General features: G+C 34.5%; 1 protein-coding gene across 1 annotated transcript in view; it reads right to left on the reverse strand.

Moving 5' to 3' along the window:
• LOC116101249 (probable ubiquitin thioesterase DG1039) overlaps positions 1-27,254 on the reverse strand; it is a 69,892-nt gene that overhangs the window by 17,084 nt on the left and 25,554 nt on the right. The window contains exon 4 of the mRNA XM_031384877.1: positions 26,857-26,909. Within this exon, the coding sequence (XP_031240737.1) occupies positions 26,857-26,909 (53 nt within the window). The remainder of the gene's footprint in view (positions 1-26,856; positions 26,910-27,254) is intronic.

Consider the following 27,254-nt stretch of genomic DNA (forward strand, 5'->3'; position numbering starts at 1 on the left):
GGCAAGCCAGCCTAAATATAGCTATCTCCTGAGAGGCTCTGACAGTACCTGACTAATACAGATGCAGAAGCTCACAGCTATCCATTGAACTGAGTACAGGGTCCCCAGTGAAGGAGTTAGAGAAAGGACCAATGAAGCTGTGGGGTTTGCAGCCCCTTAGGACGAACAACAATATGAACTAAGTAGTATAGTACCCTCAGAGCTCCCAGGGTCTCAACCACCATCCAAGGACTGCACATGGAGGTGTCCAATTGTTCTGGCAGCATGTGTATAGTAGAGGGTTACAAATTCGATCATCAATAGGAGGAGAGGACCTCGGCCCTGTGAAGGTTCTGTGCCCCAGTGTAGGGGAATGCCAGGGTCCATAAGTGGAAGAGGGTAGGGTGGTAGGCATGGGAAGGGGGAAGGCAACAGGGGTTTGTTTGTTTTTGTCGTTTTTGTTTGTTTTTTTTTTTGTTTTTTGGAGGGGAAACTGGGAAAGGAGAAATTTACATTTAACCCATTTAACCTTCAAACAAGTCTATACAGATGTATATGAAGGTCATCCTACTCAACTGATGAGTTTACTGGGAACACAAACAGATCATTTTAATTGTCTATTTTCAGGGCTGTGTGTACTCAGAAAAAGGCCACCCAGTAAATCATTACTCAGTAAGCATGATGATTTTCTTTTAGATAAAATTACAGAGCCAACCTCTAATACTTGGTCTTGGCCTATATTTTCTAGTCTCTTAAATGGTTACACTCAGTAAGTTTAGACTTTCCTACAATAAATTGTCTGATTATGGGGATACTATGGTGAGAATCTCCTGCCTTTTCTTGTAATTAAATGAGGGCATGCAAACAAACTTCAAGCCAAGCAAGTGTGTATATAAAACAGGCAACACAGATGATTGACCTAGATGTCCGTTCTTTCTCTTGGAATAGAGGATTAGGCAGCACCTTAATCTATTCCTATGTCTCTTCTTTCCTTTTAAACTCCCTTTTTCCTCAAGTTTTTCTGAGCACTACATAGTGTTAAATAACTGAAAAACAATTTTCAAAACTGATTGGTTTACTGAACACTGAAGCAAATTTTTCATACCATATCTAAGGAAAACTCTTATCTGTTGGTTTTCTTTCTTTCTTTTTTATTTCTACAAAGCAAAGCTGAAGGAAATGATGAAAATAAAGTAATGGACAACTGAATTGAAACACATGGAATACCTGGTACTATATTTACCCTATCAATATCAGGTCTCTAGTCACTGGAAAATATGATTCTTGTTTCTCAGGTATTGTATACGTGACCAATAAAATATCAATTCTTGCACAGGCAAGTGTTGCTATTTAATCCAATAAGGACTTTATTTCAAAGTAAAACCTTCATAACTTTATTGAAATTTTTGGCACATACACATTGACTGGCACTTCTAACTGAAATATGCAAGATTCAAAAGTGACTAGGATTTGAGCTTGGTGGTACTTTAATGGTACCTATAGAGGCTATATGAGCTATCACCCGAGAAGGGTATATTTTTGTACAACTACTACATTTACATATCTCAATCCCCTAATCCTAAAATACAAGAATCCTGAGAAACAGAACCTTCATTTTCATTCAGTCCAGTAATGTACACAATACATTTGATAAGAGATGTAATTCATTTAGAATAATTCCTCTGAGGAGTCTGCAGTCAAAACTGCTAAGAAGGCACCCATTACTATCATTGCCATTCACAATTTAAAATGTTAGGGCCTCAACAAGTACTTGCTTTTATGTGTGTGTACTTTCTACAATAACAATGAAGGCTATTGTAATCTTTCCCAATCACATTGTTAGGCATCACACAAACAATGTACAATAAAACTTTTAAAAATTCTACTACAATCTCTGTTTTTACTAATTTTCAACAAATTAACCATATTTGGTTATTCAGATGCACATTCATTTCTCTTGAATGAGCCTCAAAATCTGATAAATCCTCAAAATTTAGCATTTTGTTAGATACAGAGAAGCAAAATAATACAAGTGATGCATAGAAAAATAAGAAAAATTACTGAGCTACAATCCTATAGTGAACTACATATTTACCAAGATAATAAAGATAAGTTGATAAAGTCTTTCATGAGAACATTTTCTGTTCTAAACAAATGTTAATAATTTCAAAACTAATGAGATATTAACATTAAATATAAGCCATATGTGATATACTATGATAGATTCAACCTATTATCATCAATTGATTCTCTCACATATCAATATTTAGATAAAATTATATGGAATGAGGCATCTAGAATACATATAAAAACAAGTGCTTCATTTACAAAAATACTACAAAACACAAAAGAGCCACAGAATAATATCTAATAAACACAGTTGAAAAAATGCTGTGTAATACTAAAGAGTATTTATAACAAAGCAATCTAACTAAAATATTATACAAACTAGGACTCAGGGAAACTGGGCAGTGCCTAGAAACCTTTGTACATTGTGCTTCACTGTAGAAAAAACAAACAAAAAATCAGTTTTGGAATGTAAGGTTTTTTATTGGCATTCTCTTTGCTTTGACTGTCCTTAAAAAATAAAATATGCAGATATATAAGCATAAACATGGAGATATGTTTGTTCCCAGCAATAACAATGTAAATCTGATGTGAGAATTTGGATTTATTTTTTTTTATTTAAATTTTATTTTTTGGTTTGTTTTTTCAAGACAGGGTTTCTCTGTGTAGCCCTGGCTGTTCTGGAACACAATCTGTAGACCAGGCTGTCCTCGAACTCAGAAATCTGCCTGCCTCTGTCTCCAAAGTGCTGGGATTAAAGGCGTGCACCATCACTGTCAGTGGTTAAGAGCACTGACTGCTCTTCTGAAGGTCCTGAGTTCAAATCCCAACAACCACACGGTGGCTCACAACCAACCATAATAAGATCTGATGCCCTCTTCTGGGGTGTCTGAAGACAACAACAGTGTACTTACGTATAATAAATAAATATTTAAAAAAAAGAGAATTTGGGTTTAAATGTAAATCATCTGAGACCTTTGATGGCAGCAAGATGATAAAGAAAAAGAATTGCAGGTTTGGGGTTTAAGTATTGTCAGGGCAGAGTTGTAACCTAGATAAGTGATGTAAGAAAATATTTGAGAAATTATCATCTTTACAAGTGACAACTGCTATTTTGATATAAAAACTCTTTACAGTTCTGATCCTCAAACGCAGATTAAGGAGCAACAGGTCTCCTGTCTCTGTAAGGTACTGAAGGATGACAGAATACACTATATTTGCAGATGAAGCATAACTCCAAGGCCGAGTCCTGAATGATAGATCTTAAAACTGAAGCAATTACCAGAAGCAATAACAAATAACTTGAACAGCAAACAGGAGCCGTTTCATTCAGAGCAGGAATGTGAAGAATCATGACAGGTTACCTGACCATGCTGATGTTTTATTTACATCTTAAGGTTTCCAGAACAATCCTCCTTCTCAAAAAAGCAGCTCGTTGTCTATCTACAGCAAGAGCCTGGTGCAAGATGAGAGCTACACATCAACAAGGAACATTCCTGGAATATTTTCTGTGTGAAAGATTTCTTTAGCTCTCGTTGACTCTGACTGGTTGAGTATACATAGGAAAATTAGATAAAAGGTTTTGGACCCATATGGAGAGAAATCTAAAAATGATAAAAGAGGCATAAGCCTGTTGTTACCATGGAGATTTTTACAACAAAGCACCTCCATTTCTTCTATTCTCTCCCTGCCTGTTACATCCGGAATAATGATAAAGATGAAATAGAAGGAGAAAGACCATAATATTATGTAGTTTTTCTCTGGTTTCTGGCTCTAATAAAATAGAGAAAACTATCCCTTAATGCCTGTGCCTTTGAGCCTGAATTTGGTTAATGATACCGATAATAAAGCCTCCATTTTTATTTATGGACTGACTCCTGCTTGTAATTATGGTGTGTCAAATGCATCCCAGAGCTGAACCTTTGTAATTTTTCTGTGACTATATTCTGAGGAACTATGCACATATGGGAATTAATTACAGGAGTTCATATATTTATGCACATGACTTACAAGCAATGCACTTGAATTATATGAAGGCAGATTTGTGTATAATTTCATAAACCTTTTATCTCATAATAAACCTCATCTTAAATTACAATAATGGTAAAGAAATATTAAAAATAATTTATTTTACAAAAGAAATATCCAAAATCTAGACATACTACTATCTCATTCCTTTGTGTGTGAGTACATATGTGATTTTTTTATGCAAAGCAGCATACTGTGTACTTGGATATGGTGTGTATATGAGATCTTATAGAATTGTTATTGAGATGTCATTATTTTGTTAACATTATTTTAATATTCAGATGTCATATATTATGTTAAAAATACAACCATTACTTATACTACATTAGAGTTACCCACAATATCTAAAACTAATAATCTATTGTCACTTAATTTGATCTACACTAAGATGACTTAGAATTCTTGATATTTACTAAGTTGCTGGGAGACCTACAGGAGCATGAGTACTCTTTGATACAAATCTTCACTAAAGATATTACTTTCCCTCTGCAAGCAGTTCATTAAACAAAAACAACTGCAAGTTACCATCAAGTCTCTGATACCTTCCTGTAATATGATCCTTAAATTTCCACTTTAGAATTTGCACATCACATAAACTTTATGAGATACAACTGTTTTTATGCTGTTCTCTTGTGAGCATTGCATATGTAGCTGATGGAAAGCCACAAAGAAGAGTCTTTATACCCTCCATTTCACAAGTGGACCAACCATCCAACAATGTACAGATCTGCATGATCCCAATTATCCCAAATTTCTTTCCTTTGAGAAGTAGAAACTTCTATTTACAGGGTAAAATGTATACCGTGGTTGTCAATTTAATATTGCATAGATTTTCTAATGTTAGTGGCTGAAAATTTATTATAGTTTGAAGTAATATATTCTTCCAAATAAAAAGAAAAATACAATTATTCAATTATTGCTAAAAGAATGTCAAGAGTAAAAATTATTTTGCCCCATTTCGCAATGTCCTTCATCATATTGTGGTCCTGATAGTTCAAGTCTTTTCCAACACAATCAACTAGGTGATCTGTCCCTCATTTTCTTCCCTTCATTCAACCTTTACTTTGCTTAATTGTTTGTTGTTGTTCTCTTTACTTCCTTCTTTTCCCTGCTTTGCATTGTTTGTTTGTTTTCAACATACTATACTATAGATTCCATGAACTGATGGCTAAGGAAAGCAGAGATCTACAAGTATGTAATACCTAGGTCTATTTTCTGGTTCTTCTTTGACCAACCACTGACAGTTAAGGATTCTGACTCATGGAGTAATTGTGCAATAAGTCAAATCTAATAGTAGCTAGTTACTTCCACATGATTTGTGCTAAATTTGCCCTAGATATTTTGCATGCCATTCATCACTATAAATCAAAGATATTTATATTGAGTTAGGGCTTATATTTCTCTTTTAGTAGCTTTCAGAGAACTTTCTCCATAAAATAAGCTAATATATAGAAATTAACATTTTATTTTAAGCATCTATTCAACTTCTCTTGTTTAAGTAAGCTGTGTAAGTTTTTTCTTTAGCAATGGCATAATCTGAAGCTTCCTCTTTGTAAGATATGAGAACAAAATACAGACCCATATCCAAATATTAAGCAGAGAGAAGAGAGAGAGAGAGAGAGAGAGAGAGAAAGAGAGAGAGAGAGAGAGAGGAAGGGATAAGGGAAGAAAAGAGATGAGATGACAAGAGAAGAGAAGAGACAAGAAGAAAAGAGAAGAGAAGAGAAGAGAAGAGAAGAGAAGAGAAAAGGAGAGAAGAGAGAACATAGAAAATAATGCTCTAAATGTGATGTCTCCATCAAGTTCCTCAAATGAGAGCTCAGAGAGCTTTATGAAAAAGAAGGCAGAAAGAATAAAAAAGCAAAAAGTGAAGGAGGGCTAAAGGAATCTAGGCTCACTAAAATCAACTAAGGAATGTTCATATGAACACAGAGATACTGGAACAGAAACCACAGAGGATACCAGATCGCACTTGTTCCTCAGCATATATACATATACATACATATATATATATATATATATATATATATATATATATATATATATACACATATATAATGTAATATGCATATAGAATATTTATATACATATATAAATTTATTTATATTATAATTTATATTAATTGTATATATAATTTATTCATATTATAATGTATTTGTATTAAATATATATATACATATACATATATATATATACATAAGTTATTTGTTTTATTTAATTATTTATATCCAAAATATAGACCCCTCAAAGGACCTTTCTCAGAGTTCATCACTTTGACCCTTGCTCATTTGCCTTTGAAAGGTAGCCCTGTCCCAATCACTCTACTTTGGTGTATCAAGTATCTGCAGAATTAGGCAAATCTGTCACTCTGAGGCCAGACTGAAAGCAGTTTGCTTAATATGAGACAGGGGCCAGTCTCTGTATGCTTTAAGTGCCTCCAAAAAGAAACTGGAGAACACATACACCAGCAATTTGACAGCATACCTGAAAGTGCTAGAACATAAAGAAGCAAATTCACCACCCAAGAGGAGTCAAAGGCAGGAAATAATAAAACTCAGGGCTGAAATCAACCTAAACAGAAACTAAAAGAACTATACAAAGAATCAACCAAACCAGGAGCTGGTTCTTTGAGAAAATCAACAAAATAGATAAACCCTTAGCCAGACTAACTAGAGGGCACAGAGACAGTATCCTAACAAACAAGATCAGAAATGAAAAGGAAGACATAACAACAGACACTGAGGAAATACAAAAAATCATGAGATCCTACTACAAAAGCCTGTACTCAACAAAACTGGAAAACCTGGATGAAATGGACAATTTTCTAGACAAATATCAGGTACCAAATTTAAATTGAGATCAGATCAACGATCTAAATAGTCCCATATCTGCTAATGAAATAGAAACAGTCATTAGTAGTCTCCCAACCAAAAAAAGCCCAGGACCAGATGGGTTTAGTGCAGAGTTTTATCAAACCTTCAAAGCAGACCTAATACCAATACTCCTCAAACTATTCCACAAAATAGAAACTGAATTCATTCAGTTCTACCAATTCGTTCTATGAGGCCACAATTACTCTTATACCTAAACCACACAGAGACATAATGAAAAAAGAAAACTTCAGAACAATTTCCCTTATGACTATCGATGCAAAAATACTCAATAAAATTCTTGCAAGGCAAATCAAAGAACACATCAAAACGAGCATCCACCATGAAAAAGTAGGCTTCACCCCAGGGATGCAGGGATGGTTCAATATATGGAAATCCATCAACATAATTCACTACATAAACACACTCAAGGACAAAAAAAACATATGATCATCTCATTAGATGCTGAGAAAGCATTTGACAACATCCAATATCCCTTCATAATAAAAGTCTTGGAAAATCAGGAATTCAAGGCCTATACTTAAACATAGTAAAAGCAATATACAGAAAACCAGTAGCCAACATCAACTTAAATGGAGAGAAGCTTGAAGCAATCCCAGTAAAATCAGGGACTAGACACTCTCTCCCTACCTATACAATATTGTACTCGAATTCCTAGTCAGAGCAATTAGACAACAAAAGGAAATCAAAAGGACACGAATTGTGAAGGAAGAAGTAAAATTATCATTATTTGCTGATGATATGATAGTATACTTATGTGACCCCAAAAATTCCACCATGTTCATAGCAGCCTTATTTATCATAGCCAGAAACTGGAAACAACCCAGATGTCCCTCAAAAGAGGAATGGATACAGAAATTTTGGTACATCTACGCAATGGAGTACTACTCAGCTATTAAAAACAATCAATTTATGAAATTCTTATGGAAATGGATGGAGAACATCATTCTAGGTGAGGTAACTCAATCACAAAAGAACACACATGGTATGCACTCTCTGATAAGTAGTTATTAGCCCAAAAGTTCAGAATACAGGAAGAACAACACATAAACCACATGAAACTCAAGAAGAAGGAATACCAAAATGTGGACATTTCATTCCTTCTTAAAAGGGGAACAAAATACCCATGGAAGGAATTACAGAGACTAACTATGGAGCTGAGACTGAAGGAAGGATAAGCCAGTCTGATATAACTATCTCCTAAGAGGCTCTGACAGTACCTGACTAACACAGATGTAGAGGCTCATAGCCATCCATTGAACTGAGTACAGAGTCCACAATGAAGGAGTTAGAGAAAGGACCAAAGGAGCTGAAAGGTTTGCAGTCCCTTAGGATGAACAACAATATGAACTAACTAGTACCCTCAGAGCTCTCAGGGACTCAACCACCAACCAAGGACTATACATGTTGGAACTGATTGTTCTGGCAACATGTGTATAGTAGAGGATTGCAAAGTCGATCATCAATGGGAGGAGAGGCCCTTGGTCCTGTAAAGGTTCTGTGCCCCAGTATAGGACCAATAAGTGGGAGAAGGTGGGGTGGCAAGCATGGGGAGGGGGGAGGCAACAGGGGTTTGTTCTTGTTTGTTTTTGTTTGTTTGTTTGTTGGAAGGAAACTGGGAAATGAGCTATCATATGACATATAAATAAAGAAAATATCTAATAAAATAACAATAAAAAAGAAAAATAATAATTCTCAAGCCACATTTTTACACATCTATTTGTGTAGATTCTGAGACCATTAGAGCATTTTGTACTTCCCAGTATCTATTTATATCCTTTAAAAAATATCCTGCATTCTGAAGTCATATATCTCTCAAGAAATTGTTTCTAATCCTAATAATAAAAGTGTTATTTTCAAATATTTCCTCCTTGTGATATTGATTCTTAGTTGAGTTTTTAATATTTAGATGAGAAGTAAGAATATTAAATGCTGATGGTTATTCTCTTTTAGTATTGGTCATCTCTGTAAATCACGCTTTTATTTAGATAGTGAATTAGTTTATATTTTCATGCTAAATCTGTACAGATATCAGAGAGAAGTTTGGAATTGCATACTGTGAAATCTAATTTTCAGTACTGATAGCACTTATCATAAATTTTCACCAGAATTTTGTGCTTAATAACCTGTAACATAGGTACATATTCATTGTGAAATCCAGTTGCTTATAAGGAGTCTTCGATTGAATACATTTTATCAAATAATATAAAAGTTAACCAGAAATATATATTTAAGCAAACTTCTTGAATGTATAATAACAGATGCCCACAATCATACAAGAAACCTACAGAACTCTAAATAGTTTGGACCAGAAAAGAAATTGCTCCTGCTATATAATAGTCAAAACACTAATTTCACAAAACAAAGAATATTAAAAGCAGTGAGGGAAAAATGTCAAGTAACATATGAAGGCAGACCTATCATAATTACAACAAAATTCTCTCCAGAGACTATGAAAACCAGAAGATCCTAGGCTGATGTCGTACAGACCCTAAGAGAACACAAATGACAGCCCAGGCTACTATACCCAGCAAAACTCTCAATGACCATAGATGGTGAAATCAAAGTATTCCATGACAAAAGCACATTTACACAGTATCTTTCCACAAAGCCAGCCCTTCAAAGGATAATAAATGAAAAACTCCAGCACAAGGAGGGAATCTACTTCTTAGAAAAAGCAAGAAAGTAATCTTCCTACAAAACTAAAAGAAGATAGTCACATGAACAGAATTTCAAATTTAACAACAAAAATAACAGGAAGCAACAATTATTTTCCTTAATATCTATTAATATAAATGGATCTAATTCTCTAATAAAAAGACATAGGCTACCAGACCGGGTACGTAAACAGGACCCAACATTTTGTTGCATTCCAGAAACCCACCTCAGTGCCAAAGACAGATACTACCTCAGAATAAAAGGCTGGAAAACAATTTTCCAAGCAAATGTTCCCATGAAAAAACTGGAGTAGCCATTTTAATAGCTAATGATAATGACTTTCAACCTAAAGGAATCAAAATAAATAAATAAATAAAATAAGGAGGAACACTTCATACTCATAGAAGGTAAAAGTACCAAGATGAATTCTCAATTCTGAACATCTATGCTCCAAATGCAAGGGCATCTACATTCATAAAAGAAACTTTACTAAAGCTCAAAGCACACATTGCAAAAACACACAATAATACTGGAAGACTTCAACACCCTACTCTCTGTAATGGACAGATCATAGAAACAGAAATTAAACAAAGGTAGTGTGAAACTAACAGAAGTTATACAACAAAGGGATTTAACAGATATCTATAGAATATTTTATCTTAAAACAAAAGGATATAACTTCTCAGCACCTTATGGTACCTTCTCCAAAACTGACCATATAATCAGTCACAAAACAGGCCTCAATAGATACAAGAAGATCAAAATAATTCATGCATCCTATTGGAAAACATGGAATATGACTGATCCTCAATACCAACATAAACAATATAAAATTCACATACACTTCAAATCTGAAAAATGTTCTACTCAAGAAGCAAGAGAAAGGACTCAAAGAACTGAAGGGTTTACAGCCCCTTAGGACAAACAACAATATGAACTAAATAGTACCCTCAGAGCTCACAGGGACTAAACCATCAACCAAATAGTACACAGGCTGGGACTCCTGGCTTCAGCTGCGCATGTGGCAGAGGATGGACTAGTTGGTTATTAATGGGAAGAGAGGCACTTGGTTCTGTGAGGGCCCTATGCCCCAGCCTAGAGGAATGCCAGGGCAAGGAAGGGGGAGAGGGTGTGTTAGTGAGCAGGGTGAGGGCAGAGGCAATAAGGTTTTTTTGGGGGGAATGGAAACCAGGAAACGGGATAACATTTGAAAAATATATAAAAAATATCTAATAAAAAATTGAAAAAAAATGAAGTTTAATATTTTTACAAGAAGAGAAATCTATAAATGCTTAAAATTATTAAATTATACAATTAAAGTGAATGAAATTTTATGACATTCAGTTAAATTTCAATAAAACTATTAATAATAAAAACAAAATAAAAAAGGAGAAAAAGCATTAAGCCTCAATAATGCCCTATTTTTTTCTTATCTAAAAACGAAGGAGCAGATCCTTATTTGTTTCTGGTTGTTACTGGAAATTATTTATTTATCACCAGGCTCTGAGCTTTGGCAAATTAACAGGAGATTACAAGTTTTAGCTGTAGTAGAATTAGAGTAAAAGGCTTGGGGAAGTGTTAAATCACTTCAATTGTCAGCTCTAGTTCTGTAGAAGAAATATATTGTTTCACATAATAGGCAGGGTTTGGTCACTGAAAAACATCATTTATTTATGAAGTTAATTTTTGTACCAGTCTCTTTGCTTCTCCCACAGTATCTAGAACTTTTGAACATACAGTCTTTGCCAATGTAAGTAGAATTATTTACAAACACAATATGGGAGAATACAGCCCACAGAGGGAGGATATGACAGGGTGTTTCTAGGAGGGAGGGAAACTGTGAAGGGGGATAAAATTTGAAATGTAAGTAAAGAAAATATCCAATACAAAAAGATAGAGAGTGCTCATCTATAGAGGTGGCATCTTTTATGGAAAACCTGTCAATTCACAAATAATCAAGCCAAACATGTCCTGTTTCTGCTATACCCTATACCTCCTAAAGATGTCACATCACATTCTATATGTAGATCTCAGTAAAGGCACAGATCCTGTACTATGCATCGGCGCTGTGGTGATACCTATTGTTGATTCAGCATATTCATGCCTCAAATACTGAAATCTCCAAAGATATATAAGGACTATCTTCTAGTAGGCCTGTGAGTTCTGAATCAAATATTAAAATATCTCTGGACTGACATACCCCAACACATTTTCAAGAGAGGGACTGAACAATCCATCCTAACACATTCAAGGTGCCTGTTGATTCCATATACTATCCTCCTTGAACTTAAAGCAAACCTGGTAATGTCTACTTTCAGTATATCAGAAAACAACAAGACAACTTAAGGTTGAAGAAAGAGAACGATGTGATAGCCCGCATTTGTCCAGACAATCTAGACCTTGGAGTCTACATGTATCTACTTCTAAGTAATATGTTCTGGCTCTGAGTGTTCAATGCAAACAGATTAATATATGGAGTTTATAAACAACTTGAAAATAGCCAGATATATGTAGGAGTAACCTGTGCACTCTAATGCAAGCCACAAAAAAAGTATTTAAATTTTGTACTCTATTCCCAGGTCCATTCTTCTTCCAAGAATTATTAAGGAGAAATCTCTACATTGGGAAACAAAATTATACCTCACAAATACATAGGAGGTGAGTATTAATACTTCCATTATTCCTGCTGAATGTAGAACCTGAGTGGAGTATACAACTTTACTCGTCATGGTGGTATTAGTCCCCTCACTCAAGATGTGAATTGGATTCATGGCTATACTTACATATTTCTTAAAGATTACCAATAAAATTTATTAAACTCTGTAGTTATAACTCATTCCAGGGAACAATCTAATGAATGTTCCCAAGGAAGAGGATATATTGGTGATATGGATAATTATGAGGTTTAATCCTTATTAAGGAAATAAGATGTTTAGAGAAAGTAAAAAAAAAAAAAAAAAAAAAAAAAAAAAAAAAAAAAGAAGAAAAGAAAAAAAAATAGATTTCCTGTATTAGAGACACAGCACAAGTCTAGAATTTTTCTAAATGAACTTTGAATTAGTTGTTTCTGGAGGAACTTGTATCCTCCATTTCTACTAATGTTCATGTCTTCTATCTGTGGGATTTCGCTTCATTTCTTCTAGAAATGTCATCCAGAAAGAAGTTCCAAAGCACATTTAGGTGAGTTTGTATCTGGTTTTTGTCTACCCATGTCTTGGCAATTCTCTTTCACTCCTGTAATCCTGAGACATTGCAATTTCCCCAAAGATCTACTTCTAAACCAGTCCATGTCCCCTGCCCTATTTACCATCTTTTCTCCATACTTCTGAAATCTGGGCTAGAAGAGAGGTCTAAGCATTAGTGAAGGCTTTTTAAAAATAGGATTTGAAAAATCTCAGCCTACAAAATATTTTCTTCTATGCTTGCCATGGATATTGAACAAGGAACTCACATAAAATCCTGAATGAAGCCTGTATAAAATCCAATGACATAAAAACTTCTGATAGTAATTGAAGGTATTTGGAAGACATGCTATATGTTGAAATAAAACATGTAGTGGATAGATCCAAACAAGAATGAGTCACATTTCTTGGGTTCTATAATACTCTTTGTGTGAATATCAATGTAAAGGGAAATATCGTGTAGACCTGTTAATATATAGAAAACAAATTAGATGCAGTAACTCAAAACAAACAAAAACCACACAAATGAACAAGTGTATAAATATGAGCTTGAAGTTCAAACAGGTAATTTTGATTGTGACTCCTTGATTCAGTGGGATGAAGTGAATATATGGAAGATTCTTTTCTAGCATGTTTAAAAGAAAAGCTATGATTTCTACATGATAATTATATCTGAAGAGGACAGGAGGGTTGGATGTGATTAAATAAGTATTCTGTCAGTCCATCTAAATTGTTTTGACTAATACACAGTACATATTTGTAAAAATTATAGTGGGTAGTTTTCTAAATTAAATAGAGATAGATAGATAGATAAAAAGATAGATAGACTATATATATGCATATATGTATATATATGGCTATAATTAATATATGTAATATATGTATGTATATATGTTTGTGTGTTGTGTGTGATTTTTTTTTTTTTTTTTTTTTTTTTTTTTTTTTTAGTTTTTCGAGACTGGGTTTCTCTGTATAGCCATGGCTGTTGTGGAACTCACTTTGTAGACCAGGCTGGACTTGAACTCAGAAATCTGCCTGCCTCTGCCTCCCAAGTGCTGGGATTAAAGGTATGTGCCACCACCACACAGCTCAAATTTAATTCTTTTAATATTTCATTTATTAACCATTGATTCACCCTGGATGGTCAGAAATGGATAAAGCAAAGAATGATCACAGGGGCTGGAGAGATGGCTCAGCAGTTAAGAGCAATGACTGCTCTTTCGAAGGTCCTGAGTTCAAATCCCAGCAATTCCATGGTGGCCTACAACCATCCGTAATGAGATCTGATGCCCTCTTCTGGTGTGTCTGAAGACAGCTATAGTGTACTTACATATAACAATAAATAAATCTTAAAAAAATGAACAATCACATGAACTCAGAAGCTGAACCTATGCTTGCAATGCTGAAGTATAGAACTCAGAATGAACAATGATCAACATCTTGCTTTCTGCACAGAAAATCCTTAAATATTTTCCATGTAACTTTGACAAAAAAGACACATGATAATTTCTTTATTTTTATGTTCAAGAAGTATTGTAGATGGCAGTATATTTAGTTTGTCTCATGTTTAGAAATAAACATTAATGTTAATTAATGTTAGAAGTTATTTTTATGAGATGATGAAACCAGAAGAAATTTTATTAATAATAAGTGTTTGCTTGCTCTCCCTCTCTCTTCTGTCTCTTTCTTTCTCTCTTTATTATTTCATAGAAATAGTTATTGTCAGAAGATCTTTACTCTTGGAATGATGGATATCTTGTAATTTCCTCTTAGGGAGTTAGGTAAGGCAGCATGTGATAGAAAGGAGAGCATCATCAGAGGATATTTCTGTTTGATATTAAAGTGGAAAGGAAAAACCATCTCTAGATTCAGTTTCTTCTCAGTTCAAAGAGAACATAAGTTTTACACATACACACACACACACCCACACACATATACACACACACACACACACACACATACACATATCCATTGCTTCCTCTATAAAAATAAGCACAGCCTCTTAACCTGAACAAAAATCTTGTTGACCCCTTGACCATTTTCAATAAACTAGTACGGGCTTTCTTATCCTTAGCATAAATATTAGAAGATATATTTATTGCATCCTTAATTGGGAACAGAATTAACTTGAAACACAACTATGGTTCTTTGTTTTTGCATTCTATATAAATCTTAATGTCATGTGATCTAGAGTCACCACACAAGATCAAGGAAATAATGATGGAAGAAATGAAACATTTACCAAATTGTAAAGTGAAAACCATAAGAATATATTTGGGGTTATTTTTGGCTTATCCACTGAAATAACAACTTATTTACATACGCAATAATGGATATAGTTAGATGTCCTCATTTAAATTTTGCCTCTGATTATGGGAAGGCTTTCAGATCTATAGGTCCAAATGTTTGCTCCCAGGTTCTTCCACAAGGTAACCCCATAGGAAGAACAGTAGTCTCAACAAACCTTGATACAAGAGATCTCCCAGACTTTGATTCACCAACCATGTAGCATACATTAGTTTGTCCAAGGCTTCTGACACAACAGAGGACTTCCTGGTCTGGAGTCAATTAGAGATGAAGTAGTTAAACTTTGAGAGACTTGAGGCTCCAGGAAATGGGGCAACTTGACATAAAGTGAGAGTATATAGTGGTCTAAGCACATCATCTTGGAGTTGGGGGAGGAGGAATGGGATGAGGAACTGTCAGAGGATGGACTAGGGGGTGAATAATCAATGGTGTACAAAAAGAAATTAAAGTTAATAACAGTAATGATAGTAATAATTTACTAAACTCACTAAAATAAGATAACTGACTACAGTCAAGGTCCTTGCTCTGAATACAAGAAATTTATTGGGCCAACTTACAAAACATTAATTTTTGGCTACTTACTGTGTTCTGAATGCTTTGACTAATAGACAGCACTAGAAAACCTTTATAGAGAAAGAATGATGTATATCCCTGTCATCTCCACTGCTATAGCTACCCACTTTTATATTTCCTTGGCCTGAATGGCCCAGGTTCTCCAACACCCACTAGTTAACTCACAGTTGTACAGAAAATGTAGTATGATATGTATACTCAACTGCTGGTCTCCTGATCCTTCCAGCCATTTAATTAATGGATAGAAACTACCCACAATTCTAGCTAAGATATTTATTTTTCAAATAATTTCCCCAAGTTAGCAAGAGCACCCAAGCACTGAACAGTGCTACATAAATGTTTGACTATTTTCTAGTCCCTGTACTTTACTGAACCTTGAAACACTTTTTTTTTCATTCTCTGACTCTGAAAGTGAACTTTTACGGCCCATGTGAGGATTCTTCAATTCCAGAGTGGAGGGAGAAGAAACCAGAGGGCACTTGGTTAACATCACACCAAGATATTTCATATTATTTTCTACTATTGTAAAGTGTATTATTTCCCTATTTTGTTTCTTAGTTCATTTATCCTTTGAGTAAAGGAAAGCTACTGGATTTGTTTGAGTTAATTTTGTATCCAGCCACTTGCTGAAGTTGTTTAAGCTGTATAAGTTCTCTTGTGAAGTTTTTGGGTCACTTATGTATACCAACATATTATCTGCAAATAGTGATATTTTGACCTCCTCTTTAACAATTTGTAACCATTTGATCTCCTTTTGTTGCCTAATTTCTCTGGCTAGAAATTCAAGTAATATATTGAATAGATAGAGGGAGAGTGGGCATCGTTGTCTTGTTCCTTGAGGGGTTGCTTCAAGTTTCTCTCTATTTATTTTGATGATGGATACTGACTTGCTGTATATTACTTTTATTATATTTAGGTATGGACCTTGAATTCCTATTCTCCAATACTTTTAGCAAGAAAAGGTGCTGTATCTTGTCAAAGACTTTTTCAACATCTAATGAGATGAACATGTTGGTTATTTTTTTCTATGAGTTTTTTATGTAGTGGATTATATTAATGGATTTCCATATATTAAACCACCCCTTCAACCTTGGGATGAAGCTTACTTGATCCTTGTTGCATAAATATTAAAAAATAGATCACACCACAATCTCTACTGGCCCACCAAACCACATTCTTTTCTAGTGCCACAGGTACTGGCCAGTGCTCCTGCTATTTTCTCCTAGCTAGTAAGATCATCTCCTTATACTCAATGCTCTACACATGCCACAATCAGTCATCTAGTGCCTAGTTATCAGGTAAATACATGACTCTTATGGCTTAATTATCCAATCAGGTTTATATATCAATAAGATCACAATTTACAAGAGGCCAATACAATAATTTCAGAGTCAAATGAAAAAGATAATGGTTTAACCCAATTATTCTAACATTGTCAAAACCTTAACTACCTGTGGCTGCTTAAAACCATACGTGGTCTGGATCATCTTCCTGTTCAACTGCCTCCATGATGATTTCTGCTTTTTTTTTTTTTTCTGACTGCCGACCTTCTCATGTCTAAACTTCTAGCTCTACCTTCGTATTCCTGTCTAATCACAAACCTATCACTGACATAATGTGATTGGACAGAGAAAATGCTGCAACAGATCCTGGTGAATGATCATTTTGATATATTTTTGGATTCACAAGGCAGGAATTTTTTGAGTATTTTTGCATCAATATTCATGAACGAAATTGTTCTAATGTTCTCATTGTTGTAACTTTGTTTGGTTTAGGTATTAAAGTACCTCTGGCTTCATAGAATGTATTAACTAGTGTTCTTTCTGTTTCTATTTTATGAAATATGATGAGAAGTACTGGTATTAGGTCTTCTTTGAGGGTCTATTAGAATTCTGCACTAAAGCAATCTGGACCTTTAGATTTTTTGATTGGGAGACTTTTAATGACTGCTTCTCTTTCCTAAGGGGTTACAGGAACTTTTGGAAGGTTTACCTGATCCTGATTTAACTTTGGTATTTTGTATCTGTCTAGAAAATCATCCATTTCATCTAGATTTTCCAGTTTTGGTGAGTATAGGTTTTTGCAATAAACAGGTTAGGAAAAGATCTTTACCAATCCTATATCTGATAAAGGGCTAATATCCAAATATACAAAGAACTCAAGAAGTTATACTCCAAAAACAGTAAGGGAAAAAGGTCAAGTAACATATAAAGGCAGACCTATCAGAATTACACCAGACTTCTCACCAGAGACTATGAAAGCTAGAAGATCCTGGGCAGATGTCATACAGACCCGAAGAGAACATAAATGCCAGCCTAAACTACTATACCCAGAAAAACTTTCAATAACTATAGATGGAGAAATCAAAGTATTCCATGATAAAACCAAATTCACACAATATATTTTCACAAACCCAGCCCTTCAAAGAGTAATAAATGGAAAACTCCAAGGAGGGGAACTTCATCTCTGAAAAAGAAAAAATGTAATCTTCCAACAAAACTAAAAGAAGATAGCCACATGAATGGAATTCTAGCTCTAACAACAAAAATAACAGGAAGCAACAATTACTTTTCCTTAATATCTATTAATATCTATGGACTCAATTCCCCAATAAAAAGACATAGAGTATCAGATTGGTAGTTAAACAGGACCCAATATTTTGTTGCATACAAGAAACCCACCTCAGTGACAAAGACAGACACTACCTCAGAATAAAAGGCTGGAAAACAATTCTCCAAGCCAATCGTCTGAAGAAAAAAGCTGGAGTAGCCATTCTAATATCAAATAAAATCGACTTTTACCATAAAATGATCAAAAATATGAGGAGAGACACTTCATATTCATCAAAGGTATGATCTACCAAGATAAATTCTCAATTCTGATTCTCTATGCTACAAATCAAAGGGCATCTACATTCATAAAAGAAACTTTACTAAAGCTCAAAGCACACATTGCACCACACACAATAATAGTGGGAGATTTCAAAACCCTACTCTCTGTAATGGGCAGATCATGGAAACAGAAACTAAACAAAGACACATTGAGACTAAGAGAAGTTATGAAACAGATGGATTTAACAGATGTCTATAGAACTTTTTATCCTAAAACAAAAGGATATACCTTCTCAGGACCTCATGGTACCTTCTCCAAACGTAACCATATAATTGGTCAAAGATCAGGCCTCAACAGATACAAGAAGATTGAAATAATTCCTTGAGTCCTATCAGATCACCATGGACTAAGGCTGCTCCTCAATAACAACATAAACAATAGAATGCCCACATACATGTGGAAACTTAACAACACTCTACTCAATGATAACTTGGTCAAGGAAGAAATACAGAAAGAAATTAAAGACTTTCTAGAGTTTAATGAAAATGAAGCCACAACATACCCAAACTTATGGGACACAATGATGGGAATCTCCAAGGTTATAACTGTCAAGTGCCAGGCAGTCCAGCCTAACAAACTCTGATCCTGTTCCATTTGGATCCTTTACATATGTTGCATTTTATCCTTATGTGGAGCTGAGCAAATTAAAGGCACAGGTTCCTAAATGTCCAACATCCCTGGGGTGTTTAATCGTTGAGGAAGGAGATCCATGTATCTCTTCCTGAGGACTCTCTGGACACACAAAAATAACTTTCTGTAACACTTTGATTCTGTACAAATACATCCGCTAAGAGGGATGATTTCCCCCCAAAATTTTGTTTTGTACGAAAACAAAATTGACCTGCCTAACTCACTAATGTTACCTCTTTATGATTGGCAGGTAATGCCAACCTTGAGCTAATTTTAACTAGATATTATTTATTGTTAGACCATTAGAAAACTTAAAGCTGATGACATTGAGAAATTTAAATATTTCCCTTAACAAACAGCTTAGACTCATATGGCTTCACTTACCTTGTCACAGCTTATTGTACTAAAGTCTGAGTATGAGATAAGAACAAATCAAACAAAAGAGTGACTGTCCACATTGGCCATTCCTGAGTGTATCTAGGAAAGTCTATCCTATAAGACTAATCCTGAGGAAATTGGTTCCTAGAGCTTCTTTTCAAAGTGGATGCTTGCTCTCTGGATTATTGAGGAGAAGTCAGCTAACAGCAATAAAAGATCCCAATATCCACCTACATATTCAGAGAATTTTTTGTATTCCCTTTATTTTTTGCAAGAGATGATTACTGACTAGGGTTTCCAAATATACTAGTCTTGGTAAATTGTCCTGTCAGCTTAGAAGGGGCCTTTGAGAATTCAGTACAATGATGACTTTCTCCCTGCTTGTCAAATAAGTATTTTAACTTGAATACAGGTATTCTAAAATCCTAGATGGAAATATCTGAGAACAGTATTATTGAGAATTCTGATCATCTAGAAATACCTGAGCTTGTCTCTTTGGGAAAAAAAGTAAGAATGGGCCTTAGACACAGCAAAACAAACAAGGTTTTCCACTATCAGTGAAGGACAGAATGACTCTAAGTCTAGCATTCTGCTAAATAAGATTTGATTTAAATGTCTAAAAAATTTCCAGGGTCCTCAATTTATCTTTGTTTTTCCTATTTAGATATGTATACCAAGGCCTTGTCACCATTGGACCTAGAAATATCTTTCAGGAATAAGAATCCTCTAGTCAGTGAGTTTTACCTGTTACTTATGTCTCTGTAAATATTCTTCACTCTGTTCCTGATGAAATAGCTACATCAATCTGTTGAAAAGTAGGAGAATGAAAGTAGGAATGGGAATATAATATGGATAAAAGAGCAAGAAAATGAGGAGGAAAAGTAGGAAATATTGCCTTTCTATATTATCCTGCCTATTTTTGTAATTTCACAGAAAATCCTGTATAAGGCATGAAGAGCCATTGACAGAAATGTTAATGAGAATAAACAGACTGCCAGGTCTATTGAGAATTCATATCAAAGTTGTAGTTTTCAGCAGTGAGTTGTCTGGCTCATGCTGTTTTGAATAAAATTATTTATAAAACTGTTTCTGTCTTCACAGTTTACTTTTGCCTTTGTTAATACTAAAAACCTTGGTATTCTGGGATGGTCAGGGGGAGATATATAGAACAGGAAAAAGTTAGCAAGATTAAAAAATAGTTTATTTAGTAAAATCATTAATAAAATATCTTTACCTAGATCCCAGATACTGGAACAGAAGCCCAAACTGTGGACATGTAGAAAACCCCCAAGCAAAATTGAGAACAATTTTTGCTTTTTCTCTACTGATAATATCATTCTGAGTAAGATTTTATGAAGAAACAATATCCAAAATAGGTTAGAAAGTGAGAATCAAAGGACCTAGGTTAAGCATTAGAATTCCACTTGCATTTTACTAAATATTAAACAATAAGTACAGTAACATTATAGACTCTAGAACCTGTCATTCTTCTGACACTTTGATGAAATGAATATGAAAGTATGTTAAAGAGACATATATAAGAAATAGAAAAGGAAGTAAGTAGTAACAAGACTTAAAATAGGATATAATTCAGCTTAAGATTTTGCCTTGCTTGTTATAATCACAGGTAAAATATAAATATTTCCAGATTCACACAGTCTAGTATCTATAACTACAAGGCTCTAATGGGGAGGAGACTAAGGTCTCTGCTTCCTGCTTAAATAAACTTTGTCTAAGAGGGCATGAGAGATGGGAGTATTGAACATTACAATATAATCATTTAAAAATTTTTATTTTATTATCCTTGCATAATTATGTCTTACAAATCTTCAAAACACATATGAGAAATTATGTAATTGCTGCTGTAGGAAGTGAACATAAACCCTCGTACCTTTGGCAACTTTGCTTCCTCTTTTGAAGGAAGAAACAAACAAAATATTCTCAGTGGCTCAGAGAAAATTCAAAGTGCTGTCCAATGCAATTTATTGCCCTGTCACCTGCTAAATCTGTTCTACTCAGGATCAATCCCATCTTGAATCTTGTCTGCAAAATAAAACCTACACAAAATCAAGTGAAATAAAAATTTGAACACAGAGGGCTAGGTAAATGGAGTTTCTGTTATATGCTTTGAGAATATTTGAAGGAGATGTATGTTAGACAGAGATGATATTTCTAGGGTTCTGCAATACTAATTCTAGGATGCCAATATACCAGTCAGTGACTATATACTTATGTAGTCATGATCAGAACTAATAGAACTCAATTGATTTAAAGGGAACAAATACCTGATTGAGAGATTGATTGATAGATGGGAAGATACATATGTAGATAGAACATAGATAGATAGATAGATAGGTAGATAGATAGATAGATAGATAGATAGATAGATAGATAGATAGATAGATAACTAAATAGATGGAGCCACATTGCTTTATTTCCCCAGATACTTAGCTTGTTTTGTTTCTGGGAAAATCTAATTTCCTTCTGATACAAAAAAATAGAAGAAGGAAAAGAAGAGGCATGGGATAATAAGCAACTTTTTTCTTCAGCTTTAAACTTTGAGATATAAATCCCTATAATAATCTATAGATCACATTCTTTCATCCCAGGTAAAATCACAGAAGGGAGTTATGGTATAATTCTTTTCCAAAGCTATCAAAAAAAATTTAGAGGTTGGTGCCTGCCCACAGACCCTGACACTATTAATGATGCCATATTGTGCTTAAAGACAAAAGCCTAGCATGGGTGACATATGAGAGGCTCTCCCCCCACCTGACTGAGACAGATACCTATACTTACAGCAAACCATAAGACTGAGGTTGAGGATCCCTATGGAAGCATTAGGGGAAGGATCAAAGGAGCTACAGGTGTTTGGAAACACATAAGAACTACTATATCAACTAAACCAGACCCTCAGAGCACCCAGAGCCACCAACCAAGGAGCATAAATGAGCTTGTCACTGGCCCCTAGCATATATGATGTACCAGAAGACTCTCTTCTCTTGCCTCAGTGGAAGAGAATACTTCTAATCCTGGAAAGACTTGATGACCCACAAAAGGGGAATATTAAAGAGTGAGGTGAGATAAGGAAGGTGGGGCAGCATCCAAAGTGGGGCACAGCTGAGATGATGGACTTTGGTATTGGGGAATGTGAAGGGGGAACATTTGAAATATAAATAAATAGAACAATTTAATTAAAAATGAATAGAAATATTGAATTGGCCTTGGCATATTTCCCTGTTGTTTGTCTTTTCTATATCTCACAAAAAGAATTAGGTATTGGAGTAGTGAGAGGTTCATTGTTGATGGTTTCTTTTGTGTATATGCAATACTTGATTCAATCATCAACTTCAGTTTGCATACAATAAGAAACAAATGATACCAAATATGAAATATAATTTAGGGCTCATTCTTAAATAATGCCCACATATAATAATAATATGCATAATAGTTAAATAATAGTAATTTCTAACCATGAAATAAATTCTATACTTTCCATTCAGAAACAAATGTGCTAAGGCTTCTGAATTTCTGCTTTCCTTTTGTACAGCTAGTACAAAGAGAGTCTTTGTAAGGTTGTGCAAAATAGTAAATCATATGTTGTTCATATCCCTATTTTCCTCTTCCTTAATTTCTCTCTCTTTATTCTCTATAATCACCCCAACATGCATTTACTAATGCCAGGTTTTCATATCAATAAGAAACTCTGTAAGACATGCGAACATCTTCCTTTGATATTTAATACCAATCTATTACTTGCATTTTTGCGTGTGTTTGTAGAGTTGTTTCTGCTGTGTATCAATTGAAGATTAGTGTTTATGTTAAGTTCTTTCCCTACCAGATATTCTATAAGAAGAAAAATAGGACAGAATTAAATTACAGATAGTAAGGGAGAATTAGATAATATGTAATATATAGGATTGAAAAAATTTTGTGATTGCCATAAGCAATTCAGGCAAATCTGTATGACTATATAAATGTCAATGATATATAAATAATTGGTGTGAATGGAATGATAATGAAGGGATTGTCCTCTATCAGTGGAAGATTAATTTTCAAAGAATGGCAAGTAAGTGTGGTGGGTAAATTTGTTTCCCTTGAAATATAAAATACTTATTTTATACAACAAAGAGGCAATTGATTTTCTAATACTTATATTACTTGCCTGACCTCATAGAAAAAAATGGATAGACAATAAATGGAGAAAAACTATAAAAATTAATATTTCCCAGTGTGCAATGACAATTTATCCATGTCTATACAACACAAATTGGAAAAGCTTAATCTCTGAGACACTATTGGCACTAGAAAAATTACAAATAAGACTGCCGGAGTTATTTAACTTTTCTGAAAGGACCTCCTGCACTAAATATGATTATAACATGTGAAAATCCTATAACTGAAAGAGACGGTAGTATCAGTAGGCTAGGTAAGAACTCTCCCTGCCTTTGAAAAGATTGCAGCGCTAAGGGAGAACATATGTTGGCATTTGAGATCCCAATCAAACTAGAAACTCGAAGCACATAGCAAAACACACACAAGAGATGTATTTGGAAAGAAAAGACTTAGGAGGATGGTTGTCCATGTTCAGGATAGAACAAGCAGAGTACTGAGCAGAATACTGGAATTATATAAGGTTTGGGGGATAGAGTTTTCTAGAAATTTTCAGAATGGGGATTAGTGGATTTTCAAGTCCAGAGTTTAGGAATTTTCCTCTTTTGTGCTCTGTAGAGTTAGGGTAGGTAGAGTGAACTGTGGGTTGAACATGGTGACTGGAGGTCATTAGGTGTAGAGGTTGGACATTTGTGTGCCTAAGGCAGTTTACAATTTGTCTTTTTTATTATTATTAATAAATGATAAGTAGAGGGAATGACAGTGATCGCTAGCATTTAACTACCTCCTGCTAAATTATTCTCCTCTGAAACTTCTTGTGTCAGGCCCTCACATTTATTGGGAGAGATAGTCCAATAGTATAGATTTCTGTGCTCAGCATAGAGGAAGCAGTGAACTGGATAGAATAGAAGACAGTTTTCATATTAAGCTCATTGTGGACAGAGATTTCTGGAAATTTTTGGCATTTCAATTTCAGAGCTTGTTCTTTATAATCAGTAGGACAGGGAAATGGATTCAGCTACTAGTACAGATAGAGTGTTCTCGGTATGCAAACTGGTGGCTGAGGTTCACCAGAGACAGGCCCTGGCCTGAGGTGTACCTCAAGGGGCTTGGTGATATAGCAACTCTTCACAATGGCCTCCCTTAGGGAAGGTAACAAGCAAAAAATCTTTGCTCCTTCAAAAATTTATTCTGAAATTGAATCAAGTCCATTGAAGATAATACAGTATTCCAAGACTCAAAGAAACCCTGCCACAACTTAAGCAGAATTAATGGTTTTAGAGAGACACACACACAATTCTTGCATAGGAGACAGGATTTAGCAACTCAGAACCATAATCCTTTAATCAAACAATGTCTGCTTCCCATTTTCTCTGAATCTTGTATATTTTAGGAATAGTCTTCCCTCTCTTGAGCACATCATAGGCAAGATTAAATTTTACCCAGAAACAGTTGAGACCTGGACTGTGCCTAGAATGTTGACTAGTAAAAATTCTCAGTATAGACAATTATATTGGCTCATATTCTATTTGACTGGAGGAGTTTTTGCATACAAAAATGAATGGATTATAAACCAGTCAGTAAAGAGCTCTCAAATAAGAAGAAAAAGCAAAAGCTTGTTGATCAAGATCTATACTACTGATTCATTTATTTTTCCCTCCACCTGAGAAAATAGAAAGTGGAAGACCAGAAAAACTACTACTTACTATGAGCTCTCTGTTCAGTTAGTAGTGGGGACATAACGTTCCTTAGTGCCTGAATGCTGATCATGTATGTGAAATCTAAAAATGAGTAGAACCTAGATATCAGTAGGAATACATTAATTTCCTTCTGCAATTTTCTGATTGTGACTCCGGATAGCCAAATAAAACTTGCTCTTGATTACTCATGATATGATTTTTCCAGTAGCCATTGAATTCTATTATTGCAATAATGAATTATACCAATAAGTAACACCTTTATCTCTATTATAATGTCCTCTAAAATGCTTCTTGGACTCTACAAAGAAATGGTGGGTTCAGCCTCTTTACAGGAAATATATCCAATTAAATCAGAATATCCCTAGTAATATAATGATAAAGGAATAATATATTTATTTTAGAATGGAAATTGTATACATATATATGCATATATACATATACATATGTACATTCACTCTCTCTGTGTCTCTCTGTCTCTCTGTCTCTGTCTGTCTCTGTCTCTGTCTCTGTCTCTGTCTCTCTCTCTCTCTCTCTCTCTCTCTCTCTCTCTTTCTCTTTCATTTTGGTTTTTTGAGACAGTGTTTCTGCATATAACTCTGGCTGTCCGGGAACTCACTTTGTAGAGCAGGCTGCCCCCGAACTCAGAAATCTGCCTGGCTCTGCTTCCCAAGTGCTGGCATTAAAGGTGTGAGCCTTTACTGCCTGGCATAAATACTCAACAATGTTTTCTGTGTGCATTCAGTATTATGATGCAGATATGTGCGCATTGTCTTGACTTCTTATGACATTACCTACTAGTAAAAATCTATCTTGATAAAATAGCTTATGCAATATCATTGTTTGAATAGTGTGTGTTTGAAAAAAATTATATCAAGTTCTCTATCATAGAATGTCTACCCCTACAACACACCTACCAATATTCCATCTAACTTCATATACTTGCCCACACTTTAATTACAACAGTTTATTTAAGGTATCAGTCAATAGATGGATATGAGAGCATCTATACCCACAAACTTTGGGGTACTAGGTCCTCATTTGGATGTATCCATCAATTATTGCCACAGAGATGGTTATGGGAAGTACAGAGATTATTGCAGCAAGCATAGGACCAGCACAGTTTCAAAACACACAGAAATACTAGGACGAAGAAGGAAAAGTGGACACAAAGTGCCATCCTCAAATAAGACACCATCTGTAATTGATACTTGCTGTGTAGAAAGGCAAATCTCATTTTTTTCCATTGGAGTGCTACTGTTTATATCAAACACATTCCAGGGCAGGCCGAAACCACTGGAACTTAGAAAACATTCACTTTTGACTCATTGTTTTTTTTTTTTGGTTACTTGATTCATTTTACTTTTGTACTTTTTTGCTTTTCTGGGTAGCAAACTTGGTAATTTTTTTGTGGTTTTGTTTTTATTACTGGGGTAGTAAGACAGACACAGAGATAATTACCTTGTATGCAAGCAAGGGTGGATGAAAGTTTATTCGCAGAGAGACAGGAATATCTGCAAGTAGTTGAAAAAATAGAAAGACATTAGTTAGAACATATTGTATGAAACACTTCAAATAATAATAAAAAATGAAGTTATATACTACCAAATGCAAAAACAACATCCAAAAGAGAGAAAAAAAATTATACTATTATATTGTTTTTCCTTTTTTAAGTTTTACTGTATTATAATGAGAAAAGTTACATGATTTCAATTTATCTGAATTTGTTAACATTTAAAAACATATTTTAAGAAAATAGGGTTAAATCACATTCTTGTTTTTCTTTCATTTCCCAACTCCTCCCAGAGACCCCCTTCAATACCTATAATATCTTTTTTGTCATATTCCTTAAAATTTAT

Source organism: Mastomys coucha, unplaced genomic scaffold, assembly GCF_008632895.1.
Source record: "Mastomys coucha isolate ucsf_1 unplaced genomic scaffold, UCSF_Mcou_1 pScaffold21, whole genome shotgun sequence".
Classification (NCBI taxonomy): domain Eukaryota; kingdom Metazoa; phylum Chordata; class Mammalia; order Rodentia; family Muridae; genus Mastomys; species Mastomys coucha.